The 16,553-nt window shown below is 49.1% G+C and overlaps 1 protein-coding gene across 5 annotated transcripts in view; it reads left to right on the top strand.

Moving 5' to 3' along the window:
* The first annotated feature begins 2,744 nt into the window (after positions 1 to 2,744).
* NPRL3 (NPR3 like, GATOR1 complex subunit) overlaps positions 2,745 to 16,553 on the top strand; it is an 80,965-nt gene continuing 67,156 nt past the window's right edge. For 3 of the 5 annotated variants that reach the window (XM_073542751.1, XM_073542749.1, XM_073542746.1), the window contains exons 1-3: positions 2,745 to 2,873; positions 4,600 to 4,727; positions 6,689 to 6,758. In XM_073542751.1, coding sequence (XP_073398852.1) covers positions 4,610 to 4,727; positions 6,689 to 6,758 — 188 coding nt within the window. In that variant the 5' untranslated portion in view covers positions 2,745 to 2,873; positions 4,600 to 4,609. The other 2 variants (XM_073542747.1, XM_073542748.1) reach the window with 2 other exon arrangements.

The following is a 16,553-nucleotide window of genomic DNA, read 5'->3' as shown; positions in this document are numbered from 1 at the left end:
GGCCATACAGCAGTTTTCTCCCACATATGGGGTATCCGTGTACTCAAGACAAATTGGACAATAACTTTTGGGATCCAATTTCTCCTGTTACCCTTGGGAAAATAAAAAAATTGGGGACTAAAAGATCATGCTTGTGGAAAAAATATGATTTTTTTATTTTCACGCCCGGGCGTTATAAACTTCTGTGAAGCACTTGGGGGTTCAAATTGTTCACCACACATCTAGATAAGTTCCTTGGGGGGTCTTGTTTCCAAAATGGGGTCACTTGTGGGGGATTCCACAGTTTAGGCACATTAGGGGCTCTCCAAATGTGAGATAACACCCGCAGACCATTCCATCAAAGTCTGCATTCCAAAATGTCACTACTTCCCTTCCGAGCCCCGACGTGTGCCCATCCAGTAGTTTTCTCCCACATATGGGGTATCCGCGTACTCAGGAGAAATTGGATCCCAAAAGTTGCTGTCCAATTTGTCCTGAATACGCAGATACCCCATATGTGGGAGAAAACTACTGTATGGGCACACGTCGGGGCTCGGAAAGGAAGTAGTGACGTTTTGGGAAAATAAAAAAATTGGGGACTACAAGATCACGTTTGTGGAAAAAATATGATTTCTTTATTTTCACACCCGGGCGTTATAAACTTCTGTGAAGCACTTGGGGTTCAAAGTGCTCACCACACATCTAGATAAATTCCATAGGGGTCTAGTTTCCAAAATGGGGTCACTTGTGGGGGGTTTCCACTGTTCAGGCACATCAGGGGATCTCCAAACGCGACATGGTGTCCGATCTCAATTCCAGCCAATTTTGGATTGAAAAAGTCAAACGGCGCTCCTTCCCTTCTGAGCTCTGCCATGCGCCGAAACAGTGGTTCCTCCCCACATATCATGTATCAGGACAAATTGCACAATATCTTTTATGGTCCAATTTCTCCTGTTACCCTTGGTAAAATAAAAAAAATTGGACTTGAAGTATTTTTTTTATGAAAAAAGTTAAATGTTCATTTATTTTTAAACATTCAAAAAAATCCTGTGAAGCACCTGAAGTGAACTTCTTGAATGTGGTTTTGAGCACCTTAAGGGGTGCAGTTTTTAGAATGGTGTCACTTTTGGGTATTTTCTATCATGTAGACCCCTCAAAGTGACTTCAAATGTGATGTGGTCCGTAAAAATAAAATGGTGTTGTAAAAATGAGAAATTGCTGGTCAACATTTAACCCTTATAACTTCCTAACGAAAAAAAAATTTTGGTTCCAAAATTGTGCTGATGTAAAGTAAACATGTGGTAAATGTTACATATTAAAGGAAATCTGTCACCCTTTTTTCGGCTTGCAACTGCCGGCATAGACATCGGGGGCTTATCTACAGCATTCTGTAATGCTGTAGATAAGCCTCCGATCTAACCTGAAAGATAAGAAAAACACGTTATATTATACTCACCGAGGTGGGCGGTGCGGGTCCGGTGGGCGTTGCGGTCTGGTCCGACGCCTCCCTTCTTCATGCGATGACGTCCTCTTCTCCCGTCCTTTAGTGTCTGCGGCACAAGCGCACTGCTCTGCCCTGTTGAGGGCAGAGCAGAGTCCTGCAGTGCGCAGGCGTCGAGAGAGGTCCGGCGCTTGCGCACTTACAGAATGCTGTAGATAAGCCCCCGATGTCTATGCCAGCAGCTGCAAGCCGAAAAAAAGGGTGACAGATTCCCTTTAAGTTTTTTGTGTGCCATATCTCTGTGATTTAAGGGCATAAAAATTCAAAGTTGGAAAATTGCGAAATTTTCAAAATTTTCACCAAGTTTCCATTTTTTTTTCACAAATAAACGCAAGTTATATGAATGAAATTTTACCCCTTACATGAAGTACAATATGTCACGAGAAAACAACGTCAGAATCACCGGGATCCATGGAAGCGTTCCAGAGTTATTACCTCATAAAGGGACAGTGGTCAGAATTGTAAAAATTGGCCCGTTCATGAACGTGCAAACCACCCATGGGGGTAAAGGGGTTAATGTGACCGGCTTCCTCTGCCTGTAGACACGTCGCGCATCTGCCGCCGGGACCAGCCAAATGATTCACTGCGCCTGCACGGAAATCACGCAGGCGCAGTGCGACGGTGTTCCACTAGTGGTACCACGGAAGAGGCTGCGTGAGTGTGTTGTGCGTACGGCGCATAGAGTGTGTGTGTTGTGACGGTGTTCAACTGGTGGTACTGTGCAATAGGTTGGTACCAGCAGCAGTTTCCATATTGAGACACCCATCACTTGGGTGTCCCAATATGGCGGTCGGTGAACTTCCTCCGCTTGGAATTCTGGGATACGGTGACACCTGGACAGAACAGGAAATGAAAACATTACAAAGCAATTATATAAACAGATTAGAAGCCCCTCAGTTCTTGATAACGATAGGACTTTTAATAAAGGGGTACATTACAAACTTGCTTGGGTAAAGATGCACTTTGCAGTTTTCCTCATTTATGAACTTGAGACTTCACCCCATGTTGAATCCCCATGGCTCCGCCACATTATCTTGGGGATCCCTAGATAAAAATTATTATATGGCCTCATTTTCCAATTACATGAGGAAAAAGATAGAAAATAGTAATATCTTCATAATAAATTAGTAATATTTGAAGATTTAAGCAAAGAAGCTGCAGGGCATCACTCCTCAAGATTAAGGACAATGCTCTGGTTGTGAGCTGGGCGGCCATTTTCTTGGAGTCCATCCTGCATTGAGTACACTAATTAGCAGAACTACAACTTTCCCTCTAGCGCTCACTATAAGGGAGACAAGAAATAGGATTGGCAGACGAGTGAGCCAATGGCACCTCTTTTATCATAGTGTAGCTAATCTGTGTGGAGAGCTGTGATTGGCTGGAAAGTCCACAGGTAGGCGTGGCTGCAATCTGTGTTTTGTGTGAGGCTTCCGTGTGGTTCCGAGCTCGGTGCTGCTCGCCCTGTGCGGCCGGTCAGTGTAAGCGCCGGTGGCTGGACGGTACCGACACCAGTGTGCAGCACACCCCCACACTGCAGGAGGAGAGGACATTTCCTATAAGCCTGGGTTTATGGTCTACATGTAGTTTCTGCTGTTAGAAGCCAGTGCTGGGGGTTACAGCTCAGGTGGGCGCCAAACATGGCCGCTTTGGGACACGAGTTATTACATAATTGCAAATAAAACACCATTTACATGACATCTTACAGGCGGGTGTCATAGGAAACCGTCAGTAGGCAGGTCTTCAGACATACTCCTTACGGTATGTGCACACATTGCGGATTTTTCCACGCAATCCGCAGGTAAAATGACCTGCGTTTTACCTGTGGATTTAGTGCAGATTTCGTGTGGATTTCACCTGCGGATTCCTATAATGGAATGGGTGTGAAAACTCTGCGGAATCTGCACAGAGAATTGACATGCTGTGGAAAATAAACCGCTGCGTTTCCGCGTGGAATTTTCCGCAGCATGTACACAGCGGATTAGGTTTTCCATAGGTTTACATGGTACTGTACACCGCGTGGAAAACTGCTGCGGATCCGCAGGGCCAAATCCGCAACGTGTGCACATACCCTTGTGGTGTCCATAGCAACTAATTGTTTCTCCTGGTTGCTAGGAGCAACAGCAACCTGCTTTGTGCGTGAGCCTCGTCTATCTGGATAAATATGTTGCTCTAATACGAGGCGGTGCCGGCTTCTCCCCTGCTGTGCGCTTTCCGTCACCCTTCTCAGCGACATTTCTGCTGTGCGCTCGCCGTCACCCTTCTGAGCGACATTTCTGCTGTGTGCTCGCCGTCACCCTTCTGAGCGACATTTCTGCTGTGCGCTTTCCGTCACCCTTCTCAGCGACATTTCTGCTGTGCGCTCGCCGTCACCCTTCTGGGTGACATTTCGACTGTGCGCTCACCATCACCCTTCTGAGCGACATTTCGACTGTACGCTCACCATCACCCTTCTGAGCGACATTAGGGCTGTGCGCTCGCCATCACCCTTCTGAGCGACATTTCGGCTGTGCGCTCGCCATCACCCTTCTGAGCGACATTTCGGCTGTGCGCTCTCCATCACCTGGGTGACATTTCTGCTGTGCGCTCGTGGTCCCCCTTCTCAGCGACATTTCTGCTGTGCGCTCGCCATCACCCTTCTGGGTGACATTTCAACTGTGCGCTCACCATCACCCTTCTGAGCGACATTTCGACTGTACGCTCACCATCACCCTTCTGAGCGACATTTCGGCTGTGCGCTCGCCATCACCCTTCTGAGCGACATTTCGGCTGTGCGCTCGCCATCACCCTTCTGAGCGACATTTCGGCTGTGCGCTCGCCATCACCCTTCTGAGCGACATTTCGGCTGTGCGCTCGCCATCACCCTTCTGAGCGACATTTCGGCTGTGCGCTCACCATCACCCTTCTGAGCGACATTTCGGCTGTGCGCTCTCCATCACCCTTCTGGGTGACATTTCTGCTGTGCGCTCGTGGTCCCCCTTCTCAGCGACATTTCTGCGGTGCGCTCGCCGTCACCCTTTTGGGGGACATTTCTACTGTGCGCTCGCCATCACCCTTCTGAGCGACATTTCTGCTGTGATCTCTGTTGTTACCATGCACTGACGATTGCTCGTACTTTGCAGGATTGAGACAATGGGCGAGAACACAAGCCCTATAAGTGTAATCCTAGTGAGTTCAGGAAGTCGGGGAAATAAGCTGCTCTTCCGCTATCCTTTCCAGAGAGCTCCAGAGACGCAATCCTTACAGACAAGTGAGTACATCTCCTACAGTAAAAGCTGTGCAAACAGTTTGTTTTATTGTTCATTTGCTCCCAAAATGCTAACTTATACAACTTTCTAAAAAGTCTTTTTCATTTAAAAATTAGAACAGTCTACCATTTCACTGCTACAGTCGTATTGATATGAGCCCTTTATCTAGCTGAGCGCGCTGCGAAAATATTACAAATCTATTGGATCTCTTACTCTTGGGGTCTTACTCTCTCTGTTCCAACCGCTCTTCTTTCCGTGCTAGAGATGTACGCAGGCCTCTACAGCCTAGGAAGCGGAGAAAGCATGTACAATATCAGGGAAGGTAGAGAAAGCACATGAAGAGGAAATCAGTGCAGGATAGAAACTGTACTGAGCTAATGAAAACAGCAGCACCCTTGATAGACACAGACCTCTTATCCAGCCTGTGTTCCTGGTATTGACCCATAGACCTTATATCCCACCTATATTAGTGGGAAGGAGACCTAGACCTTACATCTAGTCTCTGTGTCTGAAGGGACACACAGATGTTGCATCCAGCGTATATTACTGGGAGGGACACACGGACCTCACTTCCAGCCTATATTACTAAAGCCCCCTTCACACATCCTGATGTCTCTGGTATTGGAAAAAACAGTACCGGTGTTATCCATGTGTGTCATTTGTGTGCAATCCGTGTGTACTGTTGCACCGTCCGTGTGACACATACTGGAATAGATTGCAGAATAGAAATTACACATTTGTGTTAAAAGATGAGCAAAGATAGATATGGGGTTAATAGATGAAAGAAGTTTGTGAGTTATATAATTATTACCTTACATATGTTGGTTACTGTACAAGGTATTAAACTAAGATACAAAACCTCAGGCACAGAAACCATATTCAGAGGAATGGTCTTAAGGTTGTGCGCCCAGACTAGTGTGGGCTATAGACCTGTGGAGCTCCCTCTAAACATGGGAACATAGAAACTTGGAGCATATAAACCACATGAAAGCAACAATTAAAAGGTCAATTTTAATCACAAATCAATACATAAAAGACATAACTTTTGTGATATACATTTGCTATGTCAGCAACAGAAATGTTCAAATCCGGTCAAAAAGGTGCACCAAAAATATGGTGTCACCCCCACATGCACGAATACAAGAGAAAAAGGACATAGAACTATAATATTCAATGAAATATACATGTAAAGTGACAGTGCAAGTAATTATACAACAAATCATTTAAATAATGACAGATTCATCATCACCAAGAGGTAATGTAAAGCGCCAATAATTCCATAAGGTTAGTGACGCTCACATCCGTGAATATGGGTAAGAACCAATAGTGACACGACTTGCTTCACCTCCACTGAGATTGAACAAATTTAAATGGACACTGACCTTATGGAATTAATGAAACTAATTATGAATTATGTAATTATTTAAAATGAAGCAGAGGCAGGAGAATGTGGAGTGGATACGTCAGGGACACAGTATCCACTCCACACTCTCCTGCCTCTGCTTCATTTTATGATGTTCCAACAAACTGCGTTTTTAAAGGGACGGTGAGTGCCACTATTCTCTTTATTTCATTTGCAAGTCCTGTAAGGCTATCCAGGAGAAGACTATGTCAAATCCATGAAGTGAGATACATAAGCTGTAGGCATGCCAGCATTTCATGGAGACATCATGCACAGGGAATTGCCATGCAGAAACACACATCCTGCGACGTTTTGGGTGCCGACCCCTTTTTCGAGCTTTCAAAAGACTGATGAAGGGGTTACACAGTAGATACTTTTCTGATGACATCCCCTATATTAGATGGCAGAGCATTATGCCTTTTGCCTGCTCCCCTGCTGTATTAGACTGCTTGCCTGCTCTGTTATCTTGCGTCACCTAAAGGTTACCATTTACTTTACCTAGAGTCACTTTTCGTTCTAAACTGTTGTATTTTTCCGAGACTAATTGAAGACTTGTTCTAGGTAATCCAAGAAGCTGCTATGCCTTAAATAACACGGGGGACATTGCTGAAGATCCTGATGGAGACTCCAAGTATGATATTAATGCTACATTAAGTATACATGCAGTGCTTACATTCTACCGTATCAGAGACTAATACATGTAAAGCACAGCGCATTATCTGGCCAATTAGATTAGTGTGACGGCCCCTCAACCCGTTTCATTTGAGCTTCTCTTGATTATTAATCCACCATCAACAGTTATCGAAGAAGTTGGTGGCTGTGTTTTATGTGCCACAGTGTCAGCTGTGATGGCCATGGCCATTGGCATTGGCTGTTAATGGCTGTGTGGTGTTTTCGATAAAGTTGCCGTTTGCCTGCAATACTGTGTGGCCACTAGCATTCGATTTAAAGAAGCCGTCCCATGAAGTTTTTTTTTTTTTACCCCTTGATCTGTGTATAGTGTAGTGTGAGTGTGTTACTATACTACTACCGCCGCTCTCTCGAGGATCCAGCACTGATCTGCTTCTATTCTCTATCGTCACTGCTCTGCAGACTCTCCAGGTCATACTGTGAGAACCAGAAGTGATTTTCACAATGTAAGTCTGTGGCGCGTCAGAGCGACTCCTCATAGAGTTACAGGGTAAGAGAGACTTCCGGCTCACACACAGAGCATAAAGGGACCCGGACAGGCTGAAGTGCGGTGACGTCACTGAGCAGAGAAGCAGAATGGCGCAGGACTGCGGAGAAGTCATGCTCATATACACAGATATAGTAAAAAAATAACACTTCATGCTAGGGCTTCTTATTTTGGCAGTTTTCCATCTGCATCACTGGTTTACATTTGCATTACTGGTTTTATATATTCAGCAAATTAATCTGTTTGGAAAAATGTCTGCTTATTGGATTCTAACTGCTCCCATCTTTGACATATATGGATCCTGATGTACGCCAATAGAGGGTAGTGTAGGAATCAGATGCTTCTGCTACTTAATGGATCCAGAGTACAAGTGGCATGCACCCCCATTCACAAAACTTAGAGCTCGTGCAGATGTCGGTGCAAATCGATCTGACCACAGACCCCTAATGCACAGAATGGTCACAGCTTTTCCCGCTGAGCATGACAGCCTCATAGAGAGATATGAAGATGTGATTCTTGGGTTGACTGAGCCGCGGCCGACTCTGTGCATTGTGGACTGATTTGCAAGGATGTCTTCATGAGCCCTTACTCCAATCAGGAACTGGAGTAAGATTTCTGTCAGAGGGAACACCACAGCTCAACATGAATTAGACGATCTGTGGCGTCACGCCTCCGTGCCACCCCAGATCTGCCCATTTTGACCGTGCTGACAAAAGTCGCAAAATTTCTGCGCAAATCAACATTGTCCAAAAATGTTGCGACTTTCTTTAAATGATTTTCACAGACTTGCTTTCATGAATCAGGGCCATAGTTTTAATTGTTAAATCAATTATTTAACATTAAAAAAGAAAATATGTGACAGGCAGACATGTCTACAGAAGTAGAGGTATCGATCAGTACAGAGATCCAATCACATAACGTGTATTGTCTTCACTGGTGAGAGGTGCTGGCGGATTAGAGAATACGATCTGTCACGTGAATAGAGCTCTCTGGCATTACAAGACGGGAAAAAGTACAGCAGTTGTTTTGTTTTTTGTTTTTTAAATGGCAACAATATCACTATTGTTTATGTGTGAATAAGTTCTAACATAATGCGTAATGCCTGTAAGGTGATCTGAATAGCATGGAGGGTGTCGTACGTTCACAGGTGCCCCGGTGGGTGCTAAAGAATACAATACTCTCTGCTAAGTATATCTGCAGTGCTAAGCTACATCCTTGTGTTATGTGTCTTCTACATATGATCAGAATTTAGTATTAACTCAGTTTACTCTGTAGCCTCATTGGGGGACACAGAACCATGGGTGTTATGCTGCTGTCCACTAGGAGGCGACACTATGCATAATCTGAAAAAGATTAACTTTGGCTCCTCCTCTGCAGTATATACCCCTGGACGGCGTCAGCCTTCTCCAGTTTTGTGCCAAAGCATTAGGAGGAACGTAACCAAATAACATAACCATGCCTGTAAGAAGGCTACTATGTACGAGCTCAAAGAACAATATGAGAACTCAACCGTAAACAACGGCCCATAAGGGCAACAGGGTGGGAGCTGTGTCCCCCAATTAGAGGCTAAGAGAAAGAGATTTTACGGTGAGTACACAAAAATCTCCTTTACTCTGTCGCCTCATTGGGGGACACAGAACCATGGGACGTCCCAAAGCAGTCCCTGGGTGGGAAGCAATGGACGAATATTGTGCTAGCAGGTCCCTAAGTTAGGGGCACTGCCGCCTGCAGAACCAGTCTACCCAGGCTCGCATCCGCTGAGGACTGGGTATGAACACTGTAGTGTTTCGTAAACGTGTGTAGGCTAGTCCAAGTGGCGTCAGCCTTCTCCAGTTTTTGCTTAGTGTCGCAAGGAGGCACACCTTTTTTCTTCCGTTTTTTTCCTTTTTTCGTCCGGAAATACAGATGAAGAAAAGTGGGTCTCCAGCGAGACTCCCGGCATGGCTCCCTCCTCGGTCCCCCATTAGGGGTACCCGGTTGAGGTCGAGGTGGCTATTCCCCATGTCGCTCCCTCCCCAGTCCCTCGGGTCCTGGTTCGAGGTCGAGACCCCCCTCCTTCCCCAACCCCTTTGGGGTCTGGGTTGAGGTTGAGGCGAGGATGAAGACCCCCTGACGGTGACAGACGCACCCTCCCTAATCCCCCGCAGGGGGCATTAGGTTGAGACGCCTCAGGTAGGGTTGGAGAACAGGCAGCGTTCCGCAGCTTCCAGGGACCCCAGACCAGCTGAGGGATCCTGTTGGGGCCGGGGGAGGGTGCGGACTGGATGGCACAGCAGAGACAGGGCTTTTCTGCGTCCCTGTCTCTGCAGCAGCAGCGGCTCCATAGCGCTCCAGGGGACCCCCATTCAAGAACCGCTTCCCCTGCTACCCCCACCGCTATCCAGTCGACCATTCTGAGGGGGTCTGGTACAAGTCCGCCCCCCGGCCTCCCCGGACTACCGCGCCGCTCTGGAGCCCTCCTGGGCATCAGGCCTCTAATTTAGACCGCGGCTTCGGCCTAGCCGAAGCCGCCGCCTTTTCCCCGCCCCCCGGATGACTAATATGACACGCTGGAGTGTCATAGAAGGGGCGGATTGAGGCAGAAAGGGCGTGTTTTTTACAAGCCCAGCGCTCCCTTTTCAGCTCTCCGCCCCCTCCTCCCTCTCCTCAGAGTCCCGGTGGCCATTTTTATTTTTTGGATGAGATCCAGGAGAGGAGCATCACAGCGGTCTCCGGGGGGCACAGAACTGGGATCTGTCGGCGCTGGACCTAGGGGCACACCGGTGGGGTAAGCTCACAGCTGGGTTCTCATTGCTCAGCTGTGAATCTATACTTCCTATAAGGCTCTCTGTGGGTTCCCTCTGCGTGGCCACCCCTGTACGATCCCTTATAGCCAGCCTCTGTGCACTATGCCGGGCTCAAGGAAGAGAACCAGGCAGGAATGTTTCTATGCATTCTGCACAGCCTGCAAAGCCACGCTCCCTAGTGGCAGCACGTATCCGCACTGTCGGGACTGCACCCAGAACTCTGGGTCAGAACCCCAGGGAGTCCCTACTGACGCTTCAGTGTCACAGGCCACGCCGGAATGGGCAACTCAGATGTCTCAGTCTATGACACAGTCCATAGACAACCTAACTGCCACATTGCTGCAAGCTCTGCAGAGTCGGGCCCCGGCTATGGACGTTACCCAGCAAACGGACAGCTTGTCTCACGAACATGCTGCTTCCGACTCTCACAGACGTAAGCGGACCCACAGGTCTCGATCACCTGAGTCGCCCTATAGCACAAGGTCGTCCCCCTCCAGGGAGAGACCGCGTCATTCCAGGTCTCCTAGGCAGTCCCCTGCCACAGACAGACAGTGCAATTTACCACAGGGATCCCCCACCACAGAAGGCCCCCGCCCCAGGTCGCCCTCCAGGGATCACCTTAGCGAGGCAGATTCGGAGGGCATCTGTGACTCCGACTCAGATAACGAAACGGAGCGGTCCGTGGTACTTTCTCCCCCTAGCAATACAGCGCTAGTTGAGGACATAATCTCTGCCATTCATCGGGTGCTAAAAATTCCAGAGTCGGCCCCGGAAGTCCCAGAACATAGGATTTGCTTCAAAAGTGTTCAGAAACCACCTAAGGTCTTCCCTAATCACCGTGAGTTTGAGAAAATACTTACCAAACAGTTTGCGCAGCCTGAGAAAAAATTTGCTAATCGCAAATATTTGGAAGCGAAGTACCCCTTCCCACAGAAAGACACCAAACAATGGACAGATCCACCTGAAGTGGACCCTCCGGTTTCTAGGCTAGCGGCGCAGACTTTACTCTCTCTGCCAGATAGCTCAACCCTCAGGGACGCAGCAGACCGGCAAGTAGAACGCATGGCTCGTTCTATTTTCGAAGCGGCAGGCGCCTCTCTGGGCCCTGCGTTTGCTTCAGTTTGGGCGGCCAAGGCCATCCTGGCTTGGGCCAAAAAACTACAGGAGGGTCTTCAAGCTTCAAATCCTGAGCTCTCGGACCAAGCGGTCCAGATAGCAGTGGTAGCAGACTACATGATCCATGCAGCCCTGGATTCCGCAAGAGGTGTAGCGGGAATAGCATCAAACGCCATCACGATCCGACGCATCCTCTGGCTGCGAGAATGGAAAGCGGATGCGGCCTCAAAGAAGTCCCTCACGCGACTTCCGTATTTTACTGGAAGACTTTTCGGCGAAAAGTTGGACACCATGATAGCCAATGCCACTGGGGGTAAGAGTACCTCTCTCCCTCAACTAAAACCGAAACGCACGTTTAAACGAAGAAACCAGACGCGATTCCGATCCTTTCGGAATTCCTCGGGCTGGTCCGTTTCGCGCCCAGCGCAAAACCGTAACCGCTCTCCACGCAGGGACAACCCACGGACGCAGCAGCGACCGGACAGGTCTTGGCAGTCGAAAGCAGGCCAAGCGAAACCCAAGGGAGGAAAACCTCAGAACTTCGCTTCATCATGACTCGCGAACTCCGGAAGACACCCCACCAGTAGGCGGCCGACTTTTACTCTTCCAGCAAGTCTGGCTGCCTATTACAGAAGACAGGTGGGTCAGGGAAATAGTGTCTTCCGGATACAAGATAGAGTTCACTTCCGCTCCACCGAACCGGTTCTTCCTTTCTATTCCTCCAACACCACCAGACAAGGCTCGTGCTTTCCACCAAGCGGTTTCCTCTCTCCTTCAATCAGGAGTTGTGGTGCCGGTTCCCGCGAACGAGAGATTCCGAGGGTTCTACTCAAATTTGTTTGTAGTCCCCAAGAAAGGAGGCAGCGTCCGACCCATACTGGACCTAAAACAGCTCAACAATTACGTACGGGTCCGTCATTTCCGCATGGAGTCCCTCCGGTCCATCATTGCATCCATGGAGCAGGGAGAATACCTCGCCTCCATAGACATACAGGATGCGTATCTGCACATACCAATTGCTCCCGCCCACCAAAGGTTTCTCAGGTTCGCGGTCAACCAAAACCACTACCAGTTTGTCGCCCTTCCGTTCGGACTCGCCACGGCTCCAAGAACGTTCACCAAAGTCATGGCGGCCACCATGGACGTTCTGCACTCAAGAGGCATTCTAGTCGTTCCGTACCTGGACGACCTCCTCATCAAGTCTCCCACTTTCAAAGACTGCGAGGTCAGTGTCTCAATCACACTAGACACTCTGAGTCGCCTGGGATGGCTAGTCAACCTACAGAAATCGTCGACTATCCCAACTCGGACTCTAACATTCCTGGGAATGGTATTCGACACCTCCAGGGGCCTGGTGCTCCTTCCCAAGGACAAGACACTGGCCATCCGTCTGGGAGTTCGTACACTCCTTCGCAGTCCTCCTCGATCTCTCTGGTTTGCCATGAGAGTCCTCGGCCGGATGGCAGCAGCAATAGAGGCAGTGCCATTTGCCCAGTTTCACCTCAGGGTCCTTCAACTAGCCATACTCAGATCTTGGGACAGGAACCCCTTCTTCCTCGACAGGGAGTTCAGGTTGACATCATCAACCAGGAGGTCCCTGCATTGGTGGCTCAAACCAACCTCGCTTACACGAGGGAAGCCCTTCCTCTCAGGACAATGGAAGATCCTGACTACCGATGCAAGCCTGACAGGCTGGGGGGCGGTGCACCTACATCACAGGGCAAAGGGCAAGTGGTCACTGAGGGAAGTGACATTGCCCATCAATGTTCTGGAAATCAGGGTCATCCTCTTGGCACTGAGAGCCTTTCATCACTTGCTTGCAGCCTCGCACATACGGATACAGTCGGACAATGCCACGGCTGTGGCATACGTGAACCACCAAGGCGGGACCCGCAGCGCCCAGGCGATGAGAGAAGTGGCTCATATCCTCCGCTGGGCGGAAGACACGAGGTCGGTACTTTCTGCGGTCCACATTCCGGGTGTAGAAAACTGGGAAGCCGACTTCCTCAGCAGGCAAGGAATGGACTCGGGGGAGTGGTCTCTCCATCCCGAGATTTTTTACCAGATCTGTCAACGCTGGGGAACCCCGGAGGTGGACCTAATGGCATCCCATCTCAATACCAAGGTCCCCAATTTCATGGCCAGGACACACGACCCGCGGTCGCTCGGAGCGGATGCCCTGGTCCAGGACTGGTCCCAGTTCTGACTCCTGTACATTTTTCCACCCCTCCCCCTAATCTCCAGGGTCGTGAGGAAGATAAAGCAAGAGGGAGTTCCGACCATCCTCATCGCGCCAGACTGGCCCAGACGTACATGGTACACCGACATCGTCCAACTTAGGCTGGTTTCACATTCGCGCTTTTTAAGCGCACGCACGGCCGGGGGTAGCTCCGCCCCCGAGCCGGCTCTCTGCCCGGCGTGCCCGCCCCTTCCTTGTAGCGCCGCCTCCTAGCGCACAGCGGCGCCTGTGATCGGCGCACCCTATCTTTAGCATAGGGTGCGCAGATCGTGCGCAGGCCGTGCGCTAGTTGCGCTTTGACCTGCGCTGCACACTTTTGACGGTGCGCCGTGCGCGCCAAAATCAAACTTTTCGGATTTTGGCGCGCACGGCGCACCGTCAAAAGTGCGCAGCGCAGGTCAAAGCTCAACTAGCGCACGGCCTGCGCACGATCTGCGCACCCTATGCTAAAGATAGGGTGCGCCGATCGCAGGCGCCGCTGTGCGCTAGGAGGCGGCGCTACAAGGAAGGGGCGGGCACGCCGGGCAGAGAGCCGGCTCGGGGGCGGAGCTACCCCCGGCCGTGCGTGCGCTTAAAAAGCGCGAATGTGAAACCAGCCTTACAGCAGACGCCCCCTGGCGTCTACCCGACCGTCACGACCTTCTGTCTCAAGGTCCGTTCTTCCGCCAGAATTCAGGGGCTCTCAATTTGACGGCATGGCCCTTGAAACCTGGATTCTAACCCAGGCAGGTTTTTCACCGGCAGTCATTGCAACTATGATCAGGGCAAGGAAGCCTGCCTCCTCCAAGCTCTATTATCGTACCTGGAGAGCTTTCTTTTCTTGGTGCGAATCTCATGGACAAGTCCCACTCCCTTATTCCCTCCCGAAGGTACTAGGTTTTCTTCAATCGGGCCTAGACGCCAAGCTATCCTTAAGTTCGCTTAAGAGTCAGGTGTCGGCGCTTTCAGTCCTTTTTCAAAAGCGCATTGCTATTAAACCGCAAGTAAGGACTTTCATCCAGGGAGTTTCCCCGATTGGTTCCTCCCTACAAACGTCCGCTGGATACGTGGGACCTCAATCTGGTCCTGACAGCATTGCAAGCTCCACCCTTCGAACCTCTTAGAGGAGTTCCACTCTCCATTCTGTCTCAGAAAGTGGTTTTTCTAGTGGCGATCACCTCGTTACGCAGAGTGTCGGAATTGTCAGCACTTTCCTGCAGACGGCCTTTCCTAGCTTTTCACCAGGACAAGGTGGTTCTCCGCACGGTACCATCCTTCCTTCCGAAGGTTGTGTCCAACTTTCACCTCAATGAGGAGATTTCACTGCCATCCCTTTGCCCGGTTCCGGTTCATAGAGTGGAGAAGGCTCTGCATACGCTTGACCTCGTCAGAGCATTGCGGATTTACGTGTCCAGGACTGCACCTTTCCGGAAGTCTGATTCCCTCTTCATTCTTCCGGAAGGTAGTCGCAAGGGACTACCGGCTTCCAAGGCTACCCTTGCCAGGTGGATCAGGTCCACCATACATGAGGCCTACCGACTTCACATTTCTCCTCTTCCGGCCGGTATCACGGCACACTCTACACGGGCAGTAGGGGCCTCCTGGGCCATTCGGCATCAGGCTTCGGCACAACAAGTGTGTAAGGCGGCCACTTGGACTAGCCTACACACGTTTACGAAACACTACAGTGTTCATACCCAGTCCTCAGCGGATGCGAGCCTGGGTAGACTGGTTCTGCAGGCGGCAGTGCCCCTAACTTAGGGACCTGCTAGCACAATATTCGTCCATTGCTTCCCACCCAGGGACTGCTTTGGGACGTCCCATGGTTATGTGTCCCCCAATGAGGCGACAGAGTAAAGGAGATTTTTGTGTACTCACCGTAAAATCTCTTTCTCTTAGCCTCTAATTGGGGGACACAGCTCCCACCCTGTTGCCCTTATGGGCCGTTGTTTACGGTTGAGTTCTCATATTGTTCTTTGAGCTCGTACATAGTAGCCTTCTTACAGGCATGGTTATGATATTTGGTTACGTTCCTCCTAATGCTTTGGCACAAAACTGGAGAAGGCTGACGCCGTCCAGGGGTGTATACTGCAGAGGAGGAGCCAAAGTTAATCTTTTTCAGATTATGCATAGTGTCGCCTCCTAGTGGACAGCAGCATAACACCCATGGTTCTGTGTCCCCCAATTAGAGGCTAAGAGAAAGAGATTTTACGGTGAGTACACAAAAATCTCCTTTTTTTAAAAAAATAAGCTTGTGCAAAAGAGAAGCAGGGAGTGGCTGAACTGAAAGTGCACCTGACATAAAAGGAGGTATCTCTGAGCTTAAAACACCAAACCCTCTTGACCGGTCAGTGATCCTGATTTACTGGAAGTCCTTTCTATTGGTTCAGATTACATAAATTACTCTGGACTGCAAGTATTAGTGGGTTAGGTAGTAGTATGGTGGACCTTTGTACTGAGTGTGAGGACCACGGTGCTTAAAGGAGTATTCCCATCTTTAAGATCTTTTCCCAATATGTAGTAGGTGTAATAATAATATTAGCAAATACCTCCAATTAGGAATGGAGTATAGTTCTTCTAATTTGCTATGTTGCTTTCCCCATGTGCAGGCTTTGCAGTACCTTAGGTATCCATGGTTACGACCATGGATATAGTGACAGCTAATTCCTAGTGGTCGTAACCGTGGATACCTAAGGTCCTGCCGTAACTGCCCATGAGGAAAGAGTGAATCAGAAGAACTATTTATTCTACATTTCTACAAATAAAACTGAAACGTACCTGTAAGACACATTTGAAATGTTGCGAATTTGGTTTACACAGTGTTAAAGAAAACAGAAAGAACAGTGGGTTTGAGATTTCTATAACTCCCATCCACTTTGCAGAAATTTGAAGACGCTGCCTTTTTTTCACAGTGAAAATATGCTGTGTCAAAAACTCACTGTGGGAACTTGGCCTAAGAAAGCCCGAACACACTGGACAATTTCCACCATACTGAGCAATTGTCGGCTGGTTCGGTCAAATGGATGAATCGTTCAAAACAATGGCTGGGCGCGTTGAATTTTTTTTGTTAGATCAGGAGCAGAAAAAAATCCAACATTGGCCAATATTACTGGCCCATGTTCAGCTAAT

This window comes from Dendrobates tinctorius, unplaced genomic scaffold (assembly GCF_039654945.1).
Source record: "Dendrobates tinctorius isolate UK_male_01 unplaced genomic scaffold, ASM3965494v1 ptg000129l, whole genome shotgun sequence".
Lineage (NCBI taxonomy): Eukaryota > Metazoa > Chordata > Amphibia > Anura > Dendrobatidae > Dendrobates > Dendrobates tinctorius.
This window is presented reverse-complemented; position numbering and strand designations above follow the sequence as displayed.